The 20,714-nt window shown below is 38.3% G+C and overlaps 1 protein-coding gene across 2 annotated transcripts in view; it reads right to left on the reverse strand.

The window, feature by feature from the left end:
• Positions 1–2,832: 2,832 nt before the first annotated feature.
• prkd3 (protein kinase D3) overlaps positions 2,833–20,714 on the reverse strand; it is a 358,336-nt gene continuing 340,454 nt past the window's right edge. For both annotated transcript variants that reach the window (XM_039748100.1, XM_039748101.1), the window contains exons 14-19: positions 15,753–15,859; positions 15,475–15,636; positions 9,471–9,569; positions 8,452–8,719; positions 5,217–5,302; positions 2,833–3,593 (exon numbers count right to left, since the gene is read on the reverse strand). In XM_039748100.1, coding sequence (XP_039604034.1) covers positions 3,420–3,593; positions 5,217–5,302; positions 8,452–8,719; positions 9,471–9,569; positions 15,475–15,636; positions 15,753–15,859 — 896 coding nt within the window. In that variant the 3' untranslated portion in view covers positions 2,833–3,419. The remainder of the gene's footprint in view (positions 3,594–5,216; positions 5,303–8,451; positions 8,720–9,470; positions 9,570–15,474; positions 15,637–15,752; positions 15,860–20,714) is intronic.

Raw genomic sequence — 20,714 nt, forward strand, 5'->3', positions numbered from 1 at the left:
ACAAAATGGAAGAGCAAAGCACAGTGTTCAGTAAGGACTTGCAGCATATAGTGGGGCTGCAAAAACAAATTATAACACCAAAGTAATTAAACGCAACGGAATGTCTGACAAATGGTAGTTGCAGAACGCTGTTTTAAAGTGAAGCTGGCGGAATCTCGTAAATGAAATGGGGAGAGAAGCTGTAACAGAGTACCGAGAGAGAGTTATCAAAATTAGAGGAAACCTTTATTCACTCTGACTTGCTGAGTATGGCTTACTGGTTTTTCCCCTAGTGGAATCCACTAGACAATCGTAATCAAACAATATTTACTTCTTTTCAAAATCCTAATGTTCAGACTGATTTTTATTTGTATTATTAGGAGGTCACTCATTTTTATGAAGAGAAGCTTCATGCTACATTTCCATCTTAGTAGCTGTAGAACTTTAGCACAGGCGTTTTTATATCAACCCGGTAGGAAATTGTTTCTACAGACACTGATTTTTTTTAAACAACACAACTTCCAAGATTTGTTGTTTGAAATCATCATTTATGGTTTAATAACATCTTTCTGCATAATCATCACAAATCTTTTTTGTGTATCGAGGACATGCAGAACGTAAAACAAATGAAAAGAATTTCAGATACCAGGTCATTTCAAAAGAACTCCAGGATTTCGATGCTTAATTTATGTATTATTCATTACAAACTGCCTGAAAAGGGGGCTGGAGTTGCCTCGAAAGCTTGCATATTGTAATCTGTTCAGTTAGTCAATAAAAGGTGTTGTTTTGCTCAACTTCTCATTCCATCCATAATGGGTACCCCTACTACTAATTTATTGGTAAATTTGCGTTTTTGTACTGCAAGTTGTGCCCGACTTGAGCGTTGCCATTATTGCTGATGCATACGTACCATGTCACAAGCCTTTCCCCAAAAGGACCTAAACAAACATCAGAAGAGAATGGGAATCTCTTCAGACATTCGTGCATTATGAAGTAGGAAGAAGGCCAGGCTTTGCCTTTTTGGAAGTTGGTGTGCGACAACACCACAAAAACAAAAATTCACTGCGACAGAAATGAGAGCCACTGTTATTTTCTAAACCGACGACGCTTCAGCTTATTGGCTGTGTTTGGAATGAGGGGTTTCCGAAAGTTGCTGGTGTATCGTGACTAGAATTTTTGAATGTGAAGTGTATTAGAGACATGTTTATTGAAAAGCAAAAATTTAATCTACGATTGGCTGGGAGAGAAAAATCATGATCGCGCTGTCATGCTCGACAATATGGCATGGAAATAAAATGTAAAGCTAAAAAATTGGTACTCGCGTTGTGACCTATGGACATAAACAATGAAATGTTCATATTCTAATCCTGGTAATCCTGGCGATTTTTCGCATTATAAGATACTTCAGAGGCCACTACCTAGATTAAATTCATATAGAACACTTTAAAAAACCAAGTCGAGAAAATTTGAGCTAAAAGACGAAGGATTACGTTTCCTACGTTCCTGGTAGTGTTTTTCATCCATGTTGTTCTGTTTTTTTTCATGCTGTGCCTTTTTTCCCTAAAATATCTTCTTTAAGAAGATACAGCATTTTATATCATTAAATTATCTAAAACTTATATCTGAAGTGCTGTAGCTGTACTAAATGTTAACACCATGATACACGAAAACAAATGGCATCTACCAGACTGGTGTATGTGTTCTAGAAGAAAACAGACAAAAAGCAAACATCAAACACCCTGACATTTTGATTTTTGGTTCATGTGTTGTGCCATCAAGTAATTTTAAGACATGTTTCTGTCTATTCACTGAAGTTATAACAGTTTTATAAAACGGTTTTAAATAAAAAAGGATAAGCCATGTTTTCAGCATGAATTTGTTGAAGTAGCCGAGATAATTCATTTTAAATGATGAGCATGAACTGGATCAATCACAAAAAAATGGCAATTATTAAAGCTGTAACGTTCTACTTTGTAGAATCACTCCTAGTGAACCAAGTCACTTCTTTTTCCGTTTAAGAAGAAATGTACTAATGGTTTAACTTGTCATTCATGATTTCAGTCATAAAGTATTACAAAGGCATCAAATGAATGAGGAAGGCATATTTGCTCCCTAACCTTGTTTCAATCATCGAATGCTCATCAGTTTACCCAGGGTGGACTGCAAAAGAGAGACCACCTAACAACAAAAAACAAAAAAACAAAAAGCATTCTTTGCTTTTCCCAAAGCCCTGCCTGTTCAGGAGACTGCCCTTTATAATAAATACTGTATGGTCTGAATTGAGTTTATCGCACCACAAATCATAACAACAGTCCCTTTTTTCGTGATATCGTTTTAGCATTATCTGCCTTTAAAGGAACTGTTACACAATATAAGTAGCAGCTGTTAGAACTTTATCTTGCAGTTATCTTCATCCCAACCCACTCCCAAAAATAATAAAATAAAACCACTGGTTAAGCATACCTATAGTGCAAAACAATAAACTGACAAACACAAGTCCGATAACATAATCAAATTGTATGCAAAATAATAGCATAACATGAGTTCCAGTTCAATTGCTTCACAAGAAACAATTTGGGGCAAAATACATTTATTTGATTGTCTAAATATGTTAAAAGTTCCTCGCAGTAATAAGGAATGAAAAATGAATCCTAAAAAAATACAATGATATAAATCAAGTTTTTTCTCTTTCTCTCTCTTTTTTTTTTTTTTTAAACCATCATTGGATTCTTCTTTCTGGATTTTGTACTGAAAAGTTAAAGGCAACTTTTTTTTTAGTTAATATTGTATGCTTGATCATAGTCCTCACCTCTTTTTTTCTCCATTCAAGTTCTTGATTTATTTCTTGAAGAAAATAATAATAATAATAATAATAAAAAAAAAAAAATCATACAAGCTAAAAACTCCTATTTTTTTAATTCACAGTTCACCACACTGGCAATTCAAGGCTTTTCTAAAGGCAAGTTAAAAGAGGTACTTATAAGGGTTATGATGTCTTATACCTGGTGTTTAAAATCATTTAATCATAAAAAATATGAAACTCTTGACACCGATATCCTTCAGTCAACCAACACACCCAGCTCACTGAGGGGTCTTCCTGCAGTCATCCCCTTTATTCCTTCTGCTGTGGACAGCTAAGTCCAGATACTGTCCTCCAACGGAAAGGCCACGTGAACTGTTCGCTTTTCACCCGTGGTTCCCAGCTTCATCATTGAGCATGTTCTCCAGATGTCTGAAAAGAGTAAAAAATCCTCTGTTTCTTAGTTTTTTTGTTTTTTTCTTTTCAAAAAAAAAAAATCACATTCATCTTGCTTTAGAAAACTGTTGAGAAGAGGAACCCCAGTCGTTTAGCAGTACTGTATATGAGAATAAGAATCCCCATTCTTAAAGCATAGCCTTGGAATCAGTATTGTATTCTTAAGCTGCTCCTTCTGCAAACGTTATGGGTCTTCCTCCATGTCGTCTAGGTTAGGAGCCATAATGAAATGCTTGGGGTATGCAAGGTTGTGCTGGTCTGCATATTCCTCCCACCGGGCATCGTCACTCTCATGAGTTATATATCGCTCGCCAATTCGAGTCTCAAACTCCCTGAGATCCAACCAGGTCTGGTAATCCTAGGATGGAGTAAAAACAAAACAAAAACATAATAACATCTGGAAATTCATTGGCAAATAGAATTTAATAAATTCTGAAATGACTACAACAAACATGGGGCCCTCCAATAGGACAGGCTGTTACATAATCTAGTTTGTCAGCACGAGTGCCATGTAAACACAGTATTTCTGGGAATGAACGCACAATGCGATTGTGATTTTGAGAGTCTTCAGCCTAGTCCACTAATTTGTTGCTTAGTGTGTCTTATCTCTCTGAAAAAATTGAACTATAAAAGATATATGTGGTTATTTTATCACAATAGTGTTATTCTGTCACTTATCTAACTTACTTTTATATTTGGCTAGATCTTTTTTTGTAGTAATTTTATATGACACTAGTTCTCCACACAAGGCTGGCATTAGACGTCAATAAGGGCATCAGTACAGATATTGCACAAAAGCCTCAATCGTTGCAGAATATGCATTATTTGAAGCAGGTCATGTTCTTACATATCGGAAGGCTGCACACGTATTAAATAAATGCTCATCTGAAGTGTTTCAGGGTAGCACGGTGGCGCAGTGGGTAGCACTGCTGCCTCGCAGTTAGGAGACCCGGGTTTGCATGTTCTCCCCATGTCTGTGTGGGTTTCCTCCCACAGTCCAAATACATGCAGGTTATGTGCATTGGCGATCCTAAATTGTATCTAGTGTTTGTGGGTGTGTGCGTGCCCTGTGGTGGGCTGGTGCTCTGCCCAGGGTTTGTTTCCTGCCTTGTGCCCTGTGTTGGCTGGGATTGGCTGCAGCAGACCCCCATGACTGTGTAGTTAGGATATAACAGGTTGGATAATGGATGGATGAAGTGTTGCATAAAGTTGTGCTTCATTTTTGGATGACTTTTCCTCTGCCATTCTCTCCTGTATGCCCAGCTCCACTCTCAAGGAGCACAGTAACCGCTAGCTACAGAGCTGTAGGTCATCAGAACTAAACTCTGTGCCATATTATTAAATACAAAAAAGAACTCTATTTCCCAATAATAAAGCTGAAAAAGAAGTTCCACATGAATGACACAAAACCATGTGCTGGAAATCTATCCACTTATCTGTTACCTGTGTGTTGCTACAAGTCCTGTATGCATGTTATGAGGAAACTGCAACAGATTACCTGCGAAATTCCATTTATTAGTATTCAAATTGTAACATAACAGCCACAAACCCACTTAATACATTTTGGGGTAAGGGAGGACCACATCATATCCGAGCAACATGAGGCACAAGGTACGCACCAACCCTGGATGGTGTGTCAGTCAGTCACACACACACACTTCTCCTTATGAGCTTCTTCAGAGTCATAAGTGAACCTAAGATGCACATCTTTGGGACGTGTGAGGAATGTGGAGGGAGTGGGTGTGATGCGGTGGTTTAGGCAAACACAAGGAGAACATGCAAACTCCACATTGGCAGTGCTTGGGCCATGATTTAAACCCAAGAATCTGAAAGGCAGTAGCACTAAACAATGTGTGAAAGGTTAAATACAGGTAGCTACTTTGTACGGAAAGCTGGTACATCCCCATCAATAAGCTGGACAAGAGCGATAAAAATGGTAATGGAACTTTAAAAGCTAATGCATTTTAGAAATATGCAATACCTGTAACCATGGGTGACTGAGAGACTTGTCCACACTGTACCTCTTCCTCATTTTAACTTGGAGTAGATTATTTATTAAATCGGTTGCTGTGAAAAGAAAAACAACATTTATACACCAAACCAAAAAGTTTTCAGTTAATTTGTACTTTGAATATAACATAACATTATTATAATGGATGTCAAAAAGGATCATGTCTGCTTTCCTGAATTAATCTGTTTTTTTACAACTTGTGTATTCAGTACCAAAATTATTTGGACCCAGAAGCATTGATCTAATTTTCTTAAAACCATTCACTGGTGATCACTTGGTCAGGTATACATATCATTAGCTTCCATGTACGATGTGCTCCTCACCACCATAAGAGATCCACCCATCAAAGCTTGTGATAAAAAGCTGATTAATGGATAAGTACTAATCGTTGTGACCTGGGGATACTAATACCTCTGAACACTTTGACAAGATGATCAATAATTAAACCAACGGCGGAGTGAATCTGACTGGGCCAGAATCTTTGGTCTTCCTCAGGGTATACAGTGATGGTGGAGCAACTCCTAAAGAGGGGAGTCCATCCATAGTGATCACTACAATGTCTTCAATTGACTCCTTAACATTGCTAGCTACAGTATGTCTAGATTGGTGAAGGGCATAAGCAATATCCATTGATTCTTCTTCCTCTTTGATTATCAGTGCAATCTATAAAACATACATGAACAGCACATGACCAGAACAGATTATCTCTGATAGCCAATTACTGCTGCTGCTTACATTGGCACTGTCTCTTTGTGGAAATCTTTTCACTCCACCTACAAATGTTTGCAGCAGATCTGCCTTGTACCATTTTCCAACAGGAGAATGCCAGACACACATGACGGTCATCTCTCTGTAGTAAACTCTTAATATCTGGACCTCTTCCTGGCTAGACATTTTCCCAAATTCCTCTCAGTCAGAGCATGATTAGAACATTCTAGCATGCTAGCTATAATCAACTCAAAATCACTTATGGACGATTGACTCACTAAGTGGCTGTACCACAGGACATTACAACCACAGCCACTTAAATCACCAAGCATGAGAAGCTCTTCCCAAAACATTTTTATTTTTGTTAGCCAATGATGGCCATGTAATGCTTACCAGGTCAGGTCAGGTTGGGGAGCTTGCACTGATATAATGTGTTGCCACACCCATCACATAACAAAATAGTTTGGGATCCTGATTGGAAAACCCCCTAGGCAGACACACGGTCCAGTCCCACCCTCTGGAAATGACCACCAGGAGTTACCTGGATATCCTCTTGGCCTGGTCCAGCCGCTCGGGTCCTCAGCAGTAAGGATCCTGCAAGCTGGATCACCCTTGAGGAAATGCTCCACACGGCCATAGTGGCGTAACTGACGCTCCCTCACAATGCAGGTAATGTACCTCATTTGGGACTCTGTGAGCAACCGCTCATTCAATACGAAGTCAAACACTGTACTGAATAAGTCCAGTCTTCATCTCAGGTCACTGGATAGTGTCCATGTCTCGCAAACATATAGCAAAACAGGAAGCACTAGAACTCTAAAGACTTGGACCTTTTTCCTTTTGCACAGATATTGGGAGCACCACACACCCCTTTCTGGCAATTTCATGACTCCCATTCTCTCCCAAGAAAAAGTCATCAGAAGCCTGAATGTCACTACTGAGGGAAGTAAACTCTTGACAAAGCTCCCCCTAAACTATAAAATAATGCATTTTCTCCTTTTGGTATTGGAAACGTTTCTTTTTTTTTGCATTCTGCCTGTTCTGCACAATGGTCTTCATGTAAACTGAACCACTACATCTGGCACAGTCCACTCCCAACAATGGACAAGGACAAATAATACAGTTCACTAGCCAAGCCAGAGGCTTTTTTTCACAGTTCAAGAGGAATACTTTAAAGATAGCAGCTGACCAAACTATGTCTTCCACACACTCAGAGTTTTGGATAACTGGAGATTTATGAAGGCCTGACAAAGCTTCATTCCACAAGACAGTAAGTCATTTTATAAATGATGTTCATAGAAATGACAAAATTGTGGACAACATGAATGAAGGCTGATTAATGATGATACATTCTTCTTAGTGCCTGATAATAGAGAGTAGTGTATTTTTTTTCTTTTTATCATAATTGGGGGTACAGTATCAAAGCATATCTGGTTAAAATCAGCTCAAAGAAACACCACATCCTGGACAAGATATCTGTTCTCCACGTGATCGTCTTGCACGTGTTAGAAGTGTGACATGGGGCACCAAGAAAGACTATGCTGCTTCATTTTGAAGCAATGTGTGTACATGCTTTTTTTATGTGTGTGACTTGCTCTAAGAGTGAGCTTGCAATAATATGTATATAAAGCTACGAGGAATCCCTAAAACCTACCTAACCTGTAAAAAAAATACAGATTTGAAATTTTCATATATTTTTTTTCTTCATTAATGGAACCACCCACATTTAAACCAACTTCTAAGGTACTTTCCAGTTTGTGCATTTTGTATTCTGGCTATGACTGCAGATAAAAGCAAGTTTTTAAAATTTGAAATTGTAGTTTAGTTATGCACAAAGCACTTAGTTTGATAAAAACATCCTATCAACCTTGCAGATTGTTTTGGCTTTCTTTATACATCTGTTTTCTGTGAATAGATGCACAGTGTCTTCTTGTGATCAGAAATAGAATTATAAGTACAACACAGTGTATATTAAAAAGAAAAATATGCCCAAATTGGTTCAAGTTGTATAAATAATTCTGCATGATGTTTTCTAACCCATTTAGGCCATTCGGGGTAACAAGGGGCTGACGCTTGGCACCAAGCACAAGGTAGGAACCAGCAAGGACATGACATGACTCACTTGCACACATTGATCTCTAACAAATGTGTCTTCAGGATGTGTGAGAAAAACTGGAAAATCCATAAAGACTCAGAAAAATAGGAAAACTCCACAGAGACTTTGACTGGGCCTGCAATTACCAGAAGTCTCCAGAAAATGTGCAAACTCTATACTGTGTATGGCCATCCAATGAATGGATGTTGGAGACATGTTTTTGCAGAGCCAGGACTACTGAATTGCAAAGTAATAAATAGTTTAGCAAACATTCTCAGAAAATATAAAAACAGATAAGGTTTCCACATGCGAATATAAAATGTGAAGTCTTATTAAAATGATGGTAAAAACCCAGTACAGTTTGCAAGAAGTCCCTTAGAACATTTGGGAAAACACAATTACCTTCACTGGATATTTCTTTCCATGGATTTGGTGGGTACATAAATGCTGCATTTTGAATCTGGTCATTAATGTCCTCATCCTCATTGAAAGGAAACGTGCCACTGAGGCTGACGTATATGATGACGCCCACAGACCACATGTCTAAGGAGCGGTTGTAACCTTTACTTCTCAGGACCTCTGGAGCGAGATAAGCTGGCGTGCCCACAACGGAGCGCCTGAAAGACTTTTCTCCAATGATGCGTGCAAAGCCAAAATCACACAGCTTTACCTTTGGGGAAGGGGAAGAAAATTTTGTAAGACTGTCATACCTCAAACAAATAACAACTTTTATTAATTTTTAAGTATTTATGAAAAGATCACAGTATGTTAGATGTGTCTGAGATTTAGCAACACACATGTGGAGTCACTTGTACATTAATTATTGTTTAAACAACAGTTAGTAATAATTATAATGTATGAAAGTATACATTTAGAAGAGAGAAACGTTTTGGAGAAGGAGAAAAAGTGATGTTAGCAGGAAGTCACTGACTCATCTCTTAATTGTTACTGGACTAATTTGACCCTCACGTTGTAACTGGAAATAAATCCATATCTGATTATCTTTGCTATGGAGTAAATGAGGCAGGAAAGTGTCTGATGTGAAAAACCATAAGTAGTATCATAACTTCAGTGTAAAAGTCTACACAGCATTAGAAACGAGAGATAATACTACCGTAAACACCCACATTTATTTAATGTAAAGAAAAAAAAATGAAACAGTATAATGCTCTTTAAAGGCCACAGACACTCAGGACTTTGGTATAATGTGTCATTTTGATACACCCACGGTATTCGACAAATGCAGGGCCGCTCATTCTCATCAATGACTCAAAAGGAAAACTGGCCACCCCCGGAAAGCCGCTAAAACCTCTTTGTGGAGTTTCCCTTTTCTGATCTGCCCTGTCGCCGTGGCTGTGCCTGCAGTAAAGTCACCGTAATGCGAATTGACTTCAGCGTATGCTTCACAAGGTAAGGCTTACCTGTGGAAATGGCTCAGCAGATGCAAGTAGTACATTTTCTGGTTTCAAGTCACAGTGCACTATATTCTTGAAATGCAAGTGCCTCAATGCCACTAGAATCTAAAAGAAACATGCAAAATGAACTGTTAATTAGACAACCAACACTTATTTTCTGTATATAAGAAATATTTAACATTTTCAAAAATCCATCACTAACTTATAATTTGGTTCCTATTACATTTTCTTTAGAGTTTCAAACCAATTATGAAGATATGTACATTTAAATGCATAGATTTGGTGATCTTGGTATCCTGCGGATAGGGTGATAAGTGGCAGGAGCAAACTGTATATGGAAAAATGTTGAGCAAACATAGGATTTCTGCCGAATAACAGAACATACTAGATGTCAAGAAGATGTCAAACGAAGAGCAGCAAACAGAATATAAGTCTTTCTTAATGAAAAGAGGTGAGGCAGTTTCAGGGAAAGACTGAAAAAGCTGCTTTCACACCAGTACTGCACCATTTCCTAGTCAAGGGTCAAGGTTCGAAGCTAGATGTCACACAATATTTCATCAAAGCTGGCTGACTTTCTTGATTAAACAAGAATAATACATACGCACCCTCCAAAAAACACGTAGCTATCTAAAGACTTCATGCTATACTAAAATAGGGAGGGTATACTAAAATGGCCATTACCGAACTGATGTTAATAAATTTTAAAAAAATTTTTAATCTTAAGATATGTAATAATAATAATAATACATTTTATTTATATAGCGCCTTTCCCATGCTCAAGGTGCTTATTTAAACAGCAGGGTATATGTTTGGATACAAATATTTTCTACATAGAACACTAAACAGGTAAATACAGGATACACAAAGCATTAAACAGAATAAAAAGAAAAAAATCCATCCATTATCCAACCCACTATATCCTAACTTACAGGGTCACGGGGGTCTGCTGGAGCAATCCCAGCCAACACAGGGCACAAGGCAGGAAATAAACCCTGTGCAGGGCGCCAGCCCACCGGAGGGTGTGTGCACACACATACACACACACACCAAGCACACACTAGGGACAATTTAGAATTGCCAATGCACCTATCCTGCACTTCTTTGGACTGTGGGAGAAAACCGGAACCAGAGTAAAATACTAAATTCAATACTAAAAGAAATGCCTGAAAGAAATAACATCATCTCTGATAGTACACACACACACAGATTATCCTGAGCATCTGGACAGAGAGGTGAACTGAAAGATGGGACACAATGTCTGGTTAAGCTAAAAGCCATTCCTGAACTGATGAGTTTTAAGTTGTTTTTTAAAAGAATGACTGGAGTCAGTTGATCTAATTAATTTCGGGAGGTCATTCCAGAGTCTGGGCGTTATACAGCTGAAGGCCCTGTCACCCATAGAGTGCAGATTACTGTGGGGCACATCAGTTCACTTATGTAGTCCGGTGCAAGGCCATTTAAAGCTTTGCAGATTAATAATAAAATTTTATATTCAATCTTGTAAGACACAGGGAGCCAGTGGAGGCAAAGCATGATAGATGTGATGTGCTCACTGTTGCTGGTCTGTATCAGGACTCTTGCAGTAGAGTTTTGAATCAACTGGAGCTGTGATATACAATTAGAAATGGCACCTGCCAGTAGGGAGTTACAATTATCAATGTGGGATATGATAAAAGCATGGAGAAGTTTCTCAACATTAGAAAAGGAGAGGAATGAGCGAACACGGGATATGTTACGGAGGTGAAAGTAAGAAAGGTTCTTAATGTGGTTTATGTGGGTGGAATAAGAAAAGGAGGAATCAAAAATTACACCAAGATTCCTTTCATCATAAAACGGTATGATGAGATCACCGTCAAGAGTGACTGAAAAGGACCGCTTTTTCTTAAGTTGCGCTTTAGTGCCAATTTGCAGTTCAGTTTTGTTGCAATTTTATTTTAAAGAATTCTTCTCCATCCAGGTTTTAATTTCACTGAGGTAAGTTGTGAGCTAAGAAAACTCTGATGATGTTTCACTTTTAACATTGAAGTAGAGTTTAGTGTCATCTGCCTAAAAATGATAACCCACTCTATAGCTATGAATGATGATATGGCTAAGGGGAAGCATATAAACACACAAGAGCAAAAGGCTGAGTGCAGACCCCTGAGGAACCCCTTGTGTGAATGGCATTGAGCTGGATCTGCTGTTGCCAAGACTAACATACTCTTGCCTGTCAGTCAGATAGGGCTTAAACCACTGGAGAGCAGTGCCAGAGATACCATAATATGTGTTCTTGGCTACAGTCATTGCATCCCTGTAAGCCCTTTGATGATCAGAGAAAGCATGGATGTACACAGTGAGGTCAGTCTTACGTGATATTCTCTGAAGGCATCGGCCAGCTGCTTTCATAGACTATAACTCTGAATTGTACCATGGAGCTGAACGCTTAAAGGAAACCTGCTTATGCTTTAAAGGAACTGTATCATCCAGTGCTGAAAGAAGGGCTGTGTTATAGTAGTTAACAAGACTAGCTTTGATGGAGCATGGGAAGACCGAAAAAGATAGCAAGGATAGAAGGTCAGATATTTTTAAGGTTTCTGAAAGAAATTTGACGTGTACCGGTAAGAGGAGTGAGAGGCAATGAGACCGTGAAAACTACTGCTTTATGATGAGTGAGCCCCAAATCACTGCTGTGTTGCCAACAGATAAGCCGAATGTGCAGATCAGGTCCAATATATAACCACCACAGTGAGTAGGAAAATCAACATGTTGCACCAAGTCAAAAAAGTCCATTAAGGATAGGAATTCATTTCTCATTTTACTAGTAGGAGTGTCAATATGGATTTCGGAAATCATCAAGAAGAATGTTAAGGGGATGTTTAAACATTAAATCTCACCACCATTAAAAGCAAGGTGACTTCTTCTTTTATATTGTAAAGTGTGTGACAACCTAGATTGGATTACTAATGTGAAAGCGTTATAATTTAAAGCTGTAAATAGGTTAGCCCCAAACCATAGTAATACCTGGGCAACAAAGTGTTCACTACAATCACAAAATATCAGTTTTAAAAATTCCCAAGATGAACAAAATTACATGTAGGAGGCAGAAGAATCAGCTGTAGCACTAAACTCTGAAATGTGTGTCAGACCTGAAGTGTACTCCACAGAGTTCACTTACCTTGCCTTTGACAGCATCCAATAGTGGAGGGAGATCTTGAATAATAAAATGGATACTAGCAGAAGATTTTCACCTCACTTCTTTTACTTATTGACTCCAGATTGGATATTATATATACATTTCACTCCATTCTTGTTTATCGGAACACTAGAGACTGGTGACATGTTGCATACTGGTTGGACGTGCAAGTGAGAATTTCACTGTACTTTGTACTAGTACTACTAGTCACCTGGGGCCTCATGCATAACGCCGTGCGTAGAATTCGCACTATAACATGACGTAAGCACAAAAACCAAAATGTGCTTACGCACAGAAAAATCCAGATGCAGGAATCTGTGCGTACTCCAATTTCTGTGTTCTTCCACTCCATAAATCCCAGTCAGAGTGAAAAGTAATGCTTGTGCACGCATGTGCTGTCCTGCCCCAATTCCTCCCAGAATTACGCCTCTTCGAATATGCAAATCAATATAAATAGCCCTTAAGTTCAGCGTTTTGTGAAAAGGCAATGGCAAAAGCACGGGGGAAAATATAAGAATTTCAGTGAATACCAAGTAGAGGCAAACGAAAAACATACTATTTGTTGATTTAAACAGTGGTATAAACAACAAAAGGAAGTTGATCCGGTGACACAGCGTGTCGGAGAAACTCAAAAGCACAAGTTCACAAACTCACACAGTGCCAAAATAAAAAAGAAGTCACATATCAAAGTCGCCGTGAAAAGGCAAGTTGTAGCCTGTTGTTTATTAGGGTACAGACAAAAAAAATAGGCACACAGTGGTAAAAAAGCACGAAATGTCAACTTTAATCTCGAAATTTCCACTTTAATCACGTACTTTATTTTGTCATTACAGTAGAACATCATAAACTTCATCTTAAATTCATTTAATTTACTAGTTTCTCAAATCCCATCGTAACTAAAGTAGCATGTTAAATGCTTTGTGTTGTATTTGATCTTCAATGTGCTCTAAGTGTGTGAATCACTACGTGCTTCTGTTCTTTCTCTTCCTCCAACAGGACACAGAATCCATTACATTTGTGATATTACAGCTCTCTGAATAACTAAAATACTGAGATGTATACGTGATATCATTTTCATGATGATTGGAATTAAAGCATGTTATTAAACATGGAAACACGATGGCGCAGTGATTGTTCATGTCTCACACAAGATGCTGCTGGACCATGCGTGACCTTCGTTGAAATAATTTATTTTAGCAGTACTGTCTCTTTCAAACGTACTAACCTGCAATTCCTGCCCTTACTTTTCTTTCCCCAAATACCCAATTGCCACACAGTCAGCTCTGTAATAGACGTTAAGCCATCTGTAAGCTTACAACGACAATTCTTCAAAACTTTTAAGGAACATTGAAATATCTTCATAGTGCTTATTTAATTATTCTATCCAGCTATCCTTCCAGTGTCACGCCAGCCTCAGCAAATATACAGCACGCAAGGTAGGAACAATACGTGAACTTGCTAGCGCTGCGGCACCGTGTCCTCATATGTTTAATTCTTAACAATATAGATTATTTAAATGAAGTTAAAGTTTTATCTGTATAATATAATCAACATATTTTGCTGCATTTCATCTTAAAAATGATATCGTCATCATATGTAAATATGCGCTTTATAAAGTGGCGCAGGTTGTGCAATATTATAACTGTAGTGCAATTTTACAGTGGGGTAATTGTACTTATAAGTACAAACAGTTCTACAAGGAGCACTTGATTGAGTGCGTTTATAGTTCTTGGGATGAAATTGTTTCTGAACCGCGAGGTCCGTACAGGAAAGGCTTTGAAACGTTTTGCTGTGGCTTTGGCAGCGTGTGCTCAATGCTGTATACCGATAATTCTCTTTCCGATCAGCTGCTGCTGTGATTCCCCACTCAGATACAGTGATATAAATACTAATATGGAAAAAGATGATCCGCTGTGGCAACCCTTAAAGGAAGCAGCTGAAAGAAGAAAAAGAAGAAGAAGAAGAAGATGGTGCAGTGAGAGTAACAACGCTAAAGCAGTTATGGTATTTGGAATACTATGGCTATTTCCTGGACCATTATATTGTTACAGGTAATCTACAATCATATGCATTACACTAATAAACAATATGCAGTTAGTTTCAGTGTATTTATAAAGTCGTGTCAGAAATGTGGTTCTAAGAAATAAAGGGTAACCACACAGAAACAGTAGCACTGCTTTGACGCTGGGTGCCGCCAGTCTGCAAAACCGAGCGGAGAACTTGCGTACGACAGGGTATGAGGAACCGTGGAAAAGTGCGTGGCTTTATGCCAAGTGTAGGTTTTATACATTGCAATTTGAACGTGGAAACGTTCTTATGCAACATTTCTGTGCGTACGCACCGTTTATGCATGAGGCTCCTGGACTTAGCTTCATACATTACCATTTACTTATTTATATTTTGGACTTTCTGACAAGATGAACAACAAAGGTCTCTGACACCAAAATACGTGAAATTTAGGTTAAGTATTAACTCTAAAAGGACACAGTGAGAGTGATTGTGGACCTTATCCATGTTTGGTACCTGCCTTGAACCTGATGTTGCTAAACTAACAGTAAGCACTGGGACTCCCACAACCCAAAACTAGAATAAACATGATTAGAAAATGAATGAATGAATAAATACATTTACTGAAATGCATATATCTTAATAAATGTGACCATTTTCTTAATCATTCTCATACAACTAAACTGCTGAAATTTTCAATTTACAGCAGAATATATTCAATGTAAAAGGTAATCTGAAAATATTATTGAATCATTACATTAATAATACACTGAGAAGTGTCACCGAACAACAATACGAAAACACATTATGAACAAAACAAAATGAAATCACCTGTGTGACTAAAAACTTAGTGATTCTTTCAGGCAGACGGCTTTTTTCACTGGAGAGTATCATCTCAAGCATATCTCCATGCAGCTTTTCCATGACAACAAAGACTCTCTCTGGTGTTTCAAACATGCACTCAAGGTTCACAATTCCAGGATGGTGAAGATTCTATAGCAACAAAGGAGATGTGTTTTAGAATAGAAGACACATTTTTCCAGTTTACACATTAATTACAGAAATTACAGAATACACCTTATAAAACCATGACTTTGAAAAAAAATTACCTGTAAAATAGCAACTTCATTTCTCAGCTGACTTTCCTGTTTCGTTGGGAACCTCATTTTATCAATCACTTTAATTGCAACATCTCTACCAGTTTTTCTGTGTTTTCCTTAAAAAAATAAAACCAACATATATTATGTGAAAGGAATGACAGCCTTTCCTGTAATTCTGATCTATATTAATAACCATTGTCCACAAACTGTTAATTGTGTTGGATCATTTCGACACCCATTTCTATAACAACAACAACATTTATTTATATAGCACATTTTCATGCAAAAAATGTAGCTCAAAGTGCTTTACATAATGAAGAGAAGAATAAAAGACACAGTAAGAAAATAAAATAAGTCAACATTAATTAACACAGAATAAGAGTAAGGTCCGATGGCCAGGGTGGACAGAAAAAACAAAAAAAAAAAAACTCAAGACGGCTGGAGAAAAAAATAAAATCTGTAGGAATTCCAGACCACGAGACTGCCCAGTCCCCTCTGGGCATTCTACCTAACCTAAATGAAACAGTCCTCTTTGTTTTTAGGGTTCAGGGTTCAGTTTCTAGTGTTACCATGACTAACTGTTGCTACTATAGAACTGTCTATCTGTCAGAGAGAGCAAGCAGAAAAATGACAAATTTCACCAAAGGTGACATCACACAAATCAGTTTTTCAAGAAATAGTAAGTTTCATTTAGTTCAGTTACATGAACCCACATATTGGGGTTTAGGCAAATAACCCAGTTAAAGGAGAAACCTAGTTTCTTAATAATGGAGTTCTCCTTTGTCATAAAGCTTCAACGACATTAACCTGTGCAAAAACAAGAGTTAAAAGTTTTCATTGGCCACTGTGATAATTCTCTTATTTTATAAATATGTATAGTCTAACTGATGCTTTATTTATAAGTGTAATAAGCATAAGTTTAATAAGTCACTGTGCTCTGTGCAAATATATCCATCCATCCATAATCCAACCCGCTATATACTAACTACCGGGTCATGGGGGTCTGCTGGAGCCAATCCCGGCTAACACATGGCGCAAGGCAGGAAACAAACCCCGGGCAGGGCGCCAGCCCACCGCAGTTAATGCAAATATTCATCCATCCATTTTCCAACCTGCTGAATCCAAACACAGGGTCACAGGGGTCTGCTGGAGCCAATCCCAGCCAACACAGGGCAGGGTGCCAACCCACTGCAGGATACACACAAACACACCCACACACCAAGGCCAATTTAGAATCATCAATCCACCTAACCTGCATGTCTGTGGACTGTGGAAGGAAACCGGAGTGCCCAGAGGAAACCCACGCAGACACAGGGAGAACATGCAAACTCCATGCGGGGAGGACCCGAGAAGCGAACCTGGGTCTCATAACTGCGAGGCAGCAGCGCTACCACTGCACCACCGTGCCACCCCCTGTGCAAATATATATATTATAATTCTACTCACATGCACAACTGACACAGAGTCAGATTAAGCACAGGGGCTCACATAAAACTGCCAGGCAAGCAGTTCAAATAAGACAGACTGAAACAACTGGAAAATGTGCAGTCAGACTGACAGCTGCCGTGTACTATTTATATATGTCAAAGTCAGCATGAAATTGTATCCTCGTTGCCTTTCACCTAAGTGGGGGACTGCACATGGAGAAAACAGTATAAAGCCTTGGAACTGCCCAGCACACCTTTGAAGTCGATGGGCAGAAGGGAGATATCCTCATCCGATCATGAAAATCCTTCCACTGCATTGACGGACGGACTCTACATCTCGGGCCCCAACTCCCGAACTGGGTTTTGTCATTTGCTTCCCTTCTCTGTTATGCAGTGTAAGCCAACATTAAACAAAGCTAAGTTATTTCTCTTGCATGATTTCTTACTGATGTATCACTAAGGAGGGGTATTGCCTTTTATTTTATATCTATACTATGCTCGCTTTGCTCTCCAACTCCCACCCCCGGCATGCGCCATGTGCCAACCACTTCACGTTGTTGCTGCTCGCGTTGTGAAGAAGGGGGATGAAAACTCACCCAAGGAGACACGGTCGCTCCTCTGAAACCCCCTCTTAAATGGTGATACAATGGGAAACAAGTCCAGTTTTTTATTACCTCCTTTTTGCTCGATCAGCTGCTTGATTGCTGCTGCTGTTGTGCCACCTGATCGGCACCTAGCACTGCGCTTCGAATATTTAAAAGCTTGAACAGCAGCTGTCCTATTCTGTGTCTTTTATTTAAAACCCTGGGTGTGATCAAATCTTTTGGCACAATCTCGTGGGACGTGAGTTCTTGATATTTTTTAGCTTATAATTTAAAAATGGAATAAGAATCTGAAAATTTAACAACATAACATTAAAGTTTGATAAATTCTGAAAAAAATGATACCAACCAAACATATGTAGGTTTTAAAATAAGCCTGATTTAAAGCATGACAAAAAACGTCACATAAAAACGTCACATAAAAGCGTTGCACTTTTAGGCTTAGGATTTTATATATATAGAGAGAGAGATTCGAGTTACGTAACACAATGCAGTCACAAAAGAACTCATTCCCAGGGAGCTAGCATTTTCTGCTGGACACAATAGGTTTCTGTTACTACTGTAGATTGCACACAGTAAACTCTTTTCTGGTTGGTTGTTCAACTGAGCTGCAAAGGTCCCAGTATGTGTGCTTCTTGCCTTTCATCCAGTGCTTTTGGAATAACAATAACAGAGGTATTTTTACTTGAGTAATGTACATATTGCTTTAAATTACTTGTTTCTGTAAAAAGTAATTAGACTACGTAACCTGTGTCACTTTTTACATGTTGCCTTACTGCTCTCAAGATTATGTTGCTGAGTTTAGAAATGTACGGTCAGCTCATCAACACAAGTTTAGGGATTTCTGAAATACTGAAACAGATTATTTCAGCCAGGAGAAGAATAATTCAATTGCATCCATTTGCTTCTAAAAATGTATTTTGTGGATGCTTCCACCCTTGTCTACTGAAAGTGTGTGTGAAGCAAATACATGTACAGGGTGACAGTGTGCAGTGGACATGTACAGACTAGAAAATCCTTAACAGTCACCCAGTTAAGGGTTTACATGTCCACATAATCGGAATATTGGCAGAGAAATCTAACTCTGTTAATCAGGTTTCTTAGAGGTCAATAACCCTATTTCTCTAATCAGAATAATGATTTACTGTACATGGAATTTTAGAAATCGGGTTATTGAAGAGCATATAAACATGCAAATTCAAGTATACTATAGATTTAAGCAGCAAAGTTCCTCTTGTATTGGAACACTCTTACAAAATTTCACAAGACCTACCAAACAACCAGTCTCATAGATCATCTCTATAATCCTGGCATCAACTCTTTTGTAAATTAGTATAAACTATTTACTTGCTGCACAGAAGACCTCCTTATTACTAAACATCTCTTTATGTTAAAGGCTTTCCATGTGCAATATTACACTTGGAGAATTCTTTTTTTTATTTTATTAATTTTATTGTAATCATTCCATAAAAATCAATCAATTTGTACAAAAAATAGGATTGAAAACAAGTCAACCCCCATCCCTGAGAGAGAGAACATGGCCAACAGGTTAAAACTTAAGGCTTGTAAACATACCTAAACTGATGAGTTTAATAGGCCAATAGAGATGAATGGAGAAGTAAAAGAAATGCAGAGATAATTGCTTCCTCTGTGCCTTAAGCGCTTATTCTAAAATATTATTGATTAGATCCTGCCAGGTTCTGAAAAAATTCTGTGCAGATCCTCTAACTGAATATTTGATTTTTTCCAATTTCAAATAGTATAAAACATCCTTTTCCCACTGACTTAAAAGAGGAGAGTTAAGATTCTTCCAGTTTAGCAAAATAAGTCTGCGTGCCAAAAGTGTAGTGAATGCAATCACAGTTTGTTTGTCCTTCTTCACTTTAAGCCCATCTGGAAGAACACCAAACACAGCTGTTAATGGGTTAGGAGGGATTGTGACACCAAGGCTGTCTGAAAGGCACTTAAAAATTTTGGTCCAAAATGATGTTAATTTGGTGCAGGCCCAAAACATGTGACCCAGTGAGGCTGGGACTTGATTGCAGCGTTCCCAGATTGGATCTTGCCCTGGAAACATTTTGAACAGTTTTAGGCGAGACAGATGTGCTTAATATATAATTTTGAGTTGAATAATTGTATGCTTTGCGCATATGGAGCTTGAGTGAAGTCTCTCCATTGCTACTTTTCACTTCTTTTCTGATATATTGATTAAAAGATCATTTTCCCATTGTTCTCTTGTATCTTTGAAAAGGAGGGACTGTAAAATAATTTTATATATTGCAGAGATGGTGTCTAAGTCCTTGAAATTGAGCAATATTTTTTCCAGCATGGACGAGGGTGCAAGATGAGGAAAATCGGGCAGGTTCTGTTTAACAAAGTTCCTAATTTGAAGATAGTGAAAGAAAGTTAAATTTGGATTGTAATTGTTCATAGGATGCAAAGATGTTGTCTATATAAAGATCTCTAAGCAATCTAATCCCAAATCTTTTCCAGATATTAAAAACTGCATATGTTTGCGAGAGGTTAACAGAGGTGGTTCTCTTGCAGAGGTGTCACAGATAAAAGCTTCTCCATCTTAAAATGCTTTCTACATTGGTTCCATATTCTGAGTGAGTGAAGCACAATTGGGTTATTAGTATATTGCCGATAACTTGCATTTATTGGGGCACAAAGCAGGGAATATACTATAAAGAAGTACTGCAGGATTTTACTTCTACTGCGGATCAGGGGCCTCATGCATAAATGGTGCATACACACAGAATTGCATAAGAACGTTTTCACTTTCAAATCGTGATGTATAAAACCTACACTTGGCATAAAGCCACACACTTTTCCACGGTACCTCATACCCTGTCGTACGCAAGTGCTCCGCTCAGTTTTACAGACTGGCGGCACTCAGCGTCAAAGCAGTGCTACTGTTCCTGTGTGGTTACCCTTTATTT

The sequence above is a fragment of the Polypterus senegalus genome, chromosome 3 (genome assembly GCF_016835505.1).
Source record: "Polypterus senegalus isolate Bchr_013 chromosome 3, ASM1683550v1, whole genome shotgun sequence".
Lineage (NCBI taxonomy): Eukaryota > Metazoa > Chordata > Cladistia > Polypteriformes > Polypteridae > Polypterus > Polypterus senegalus.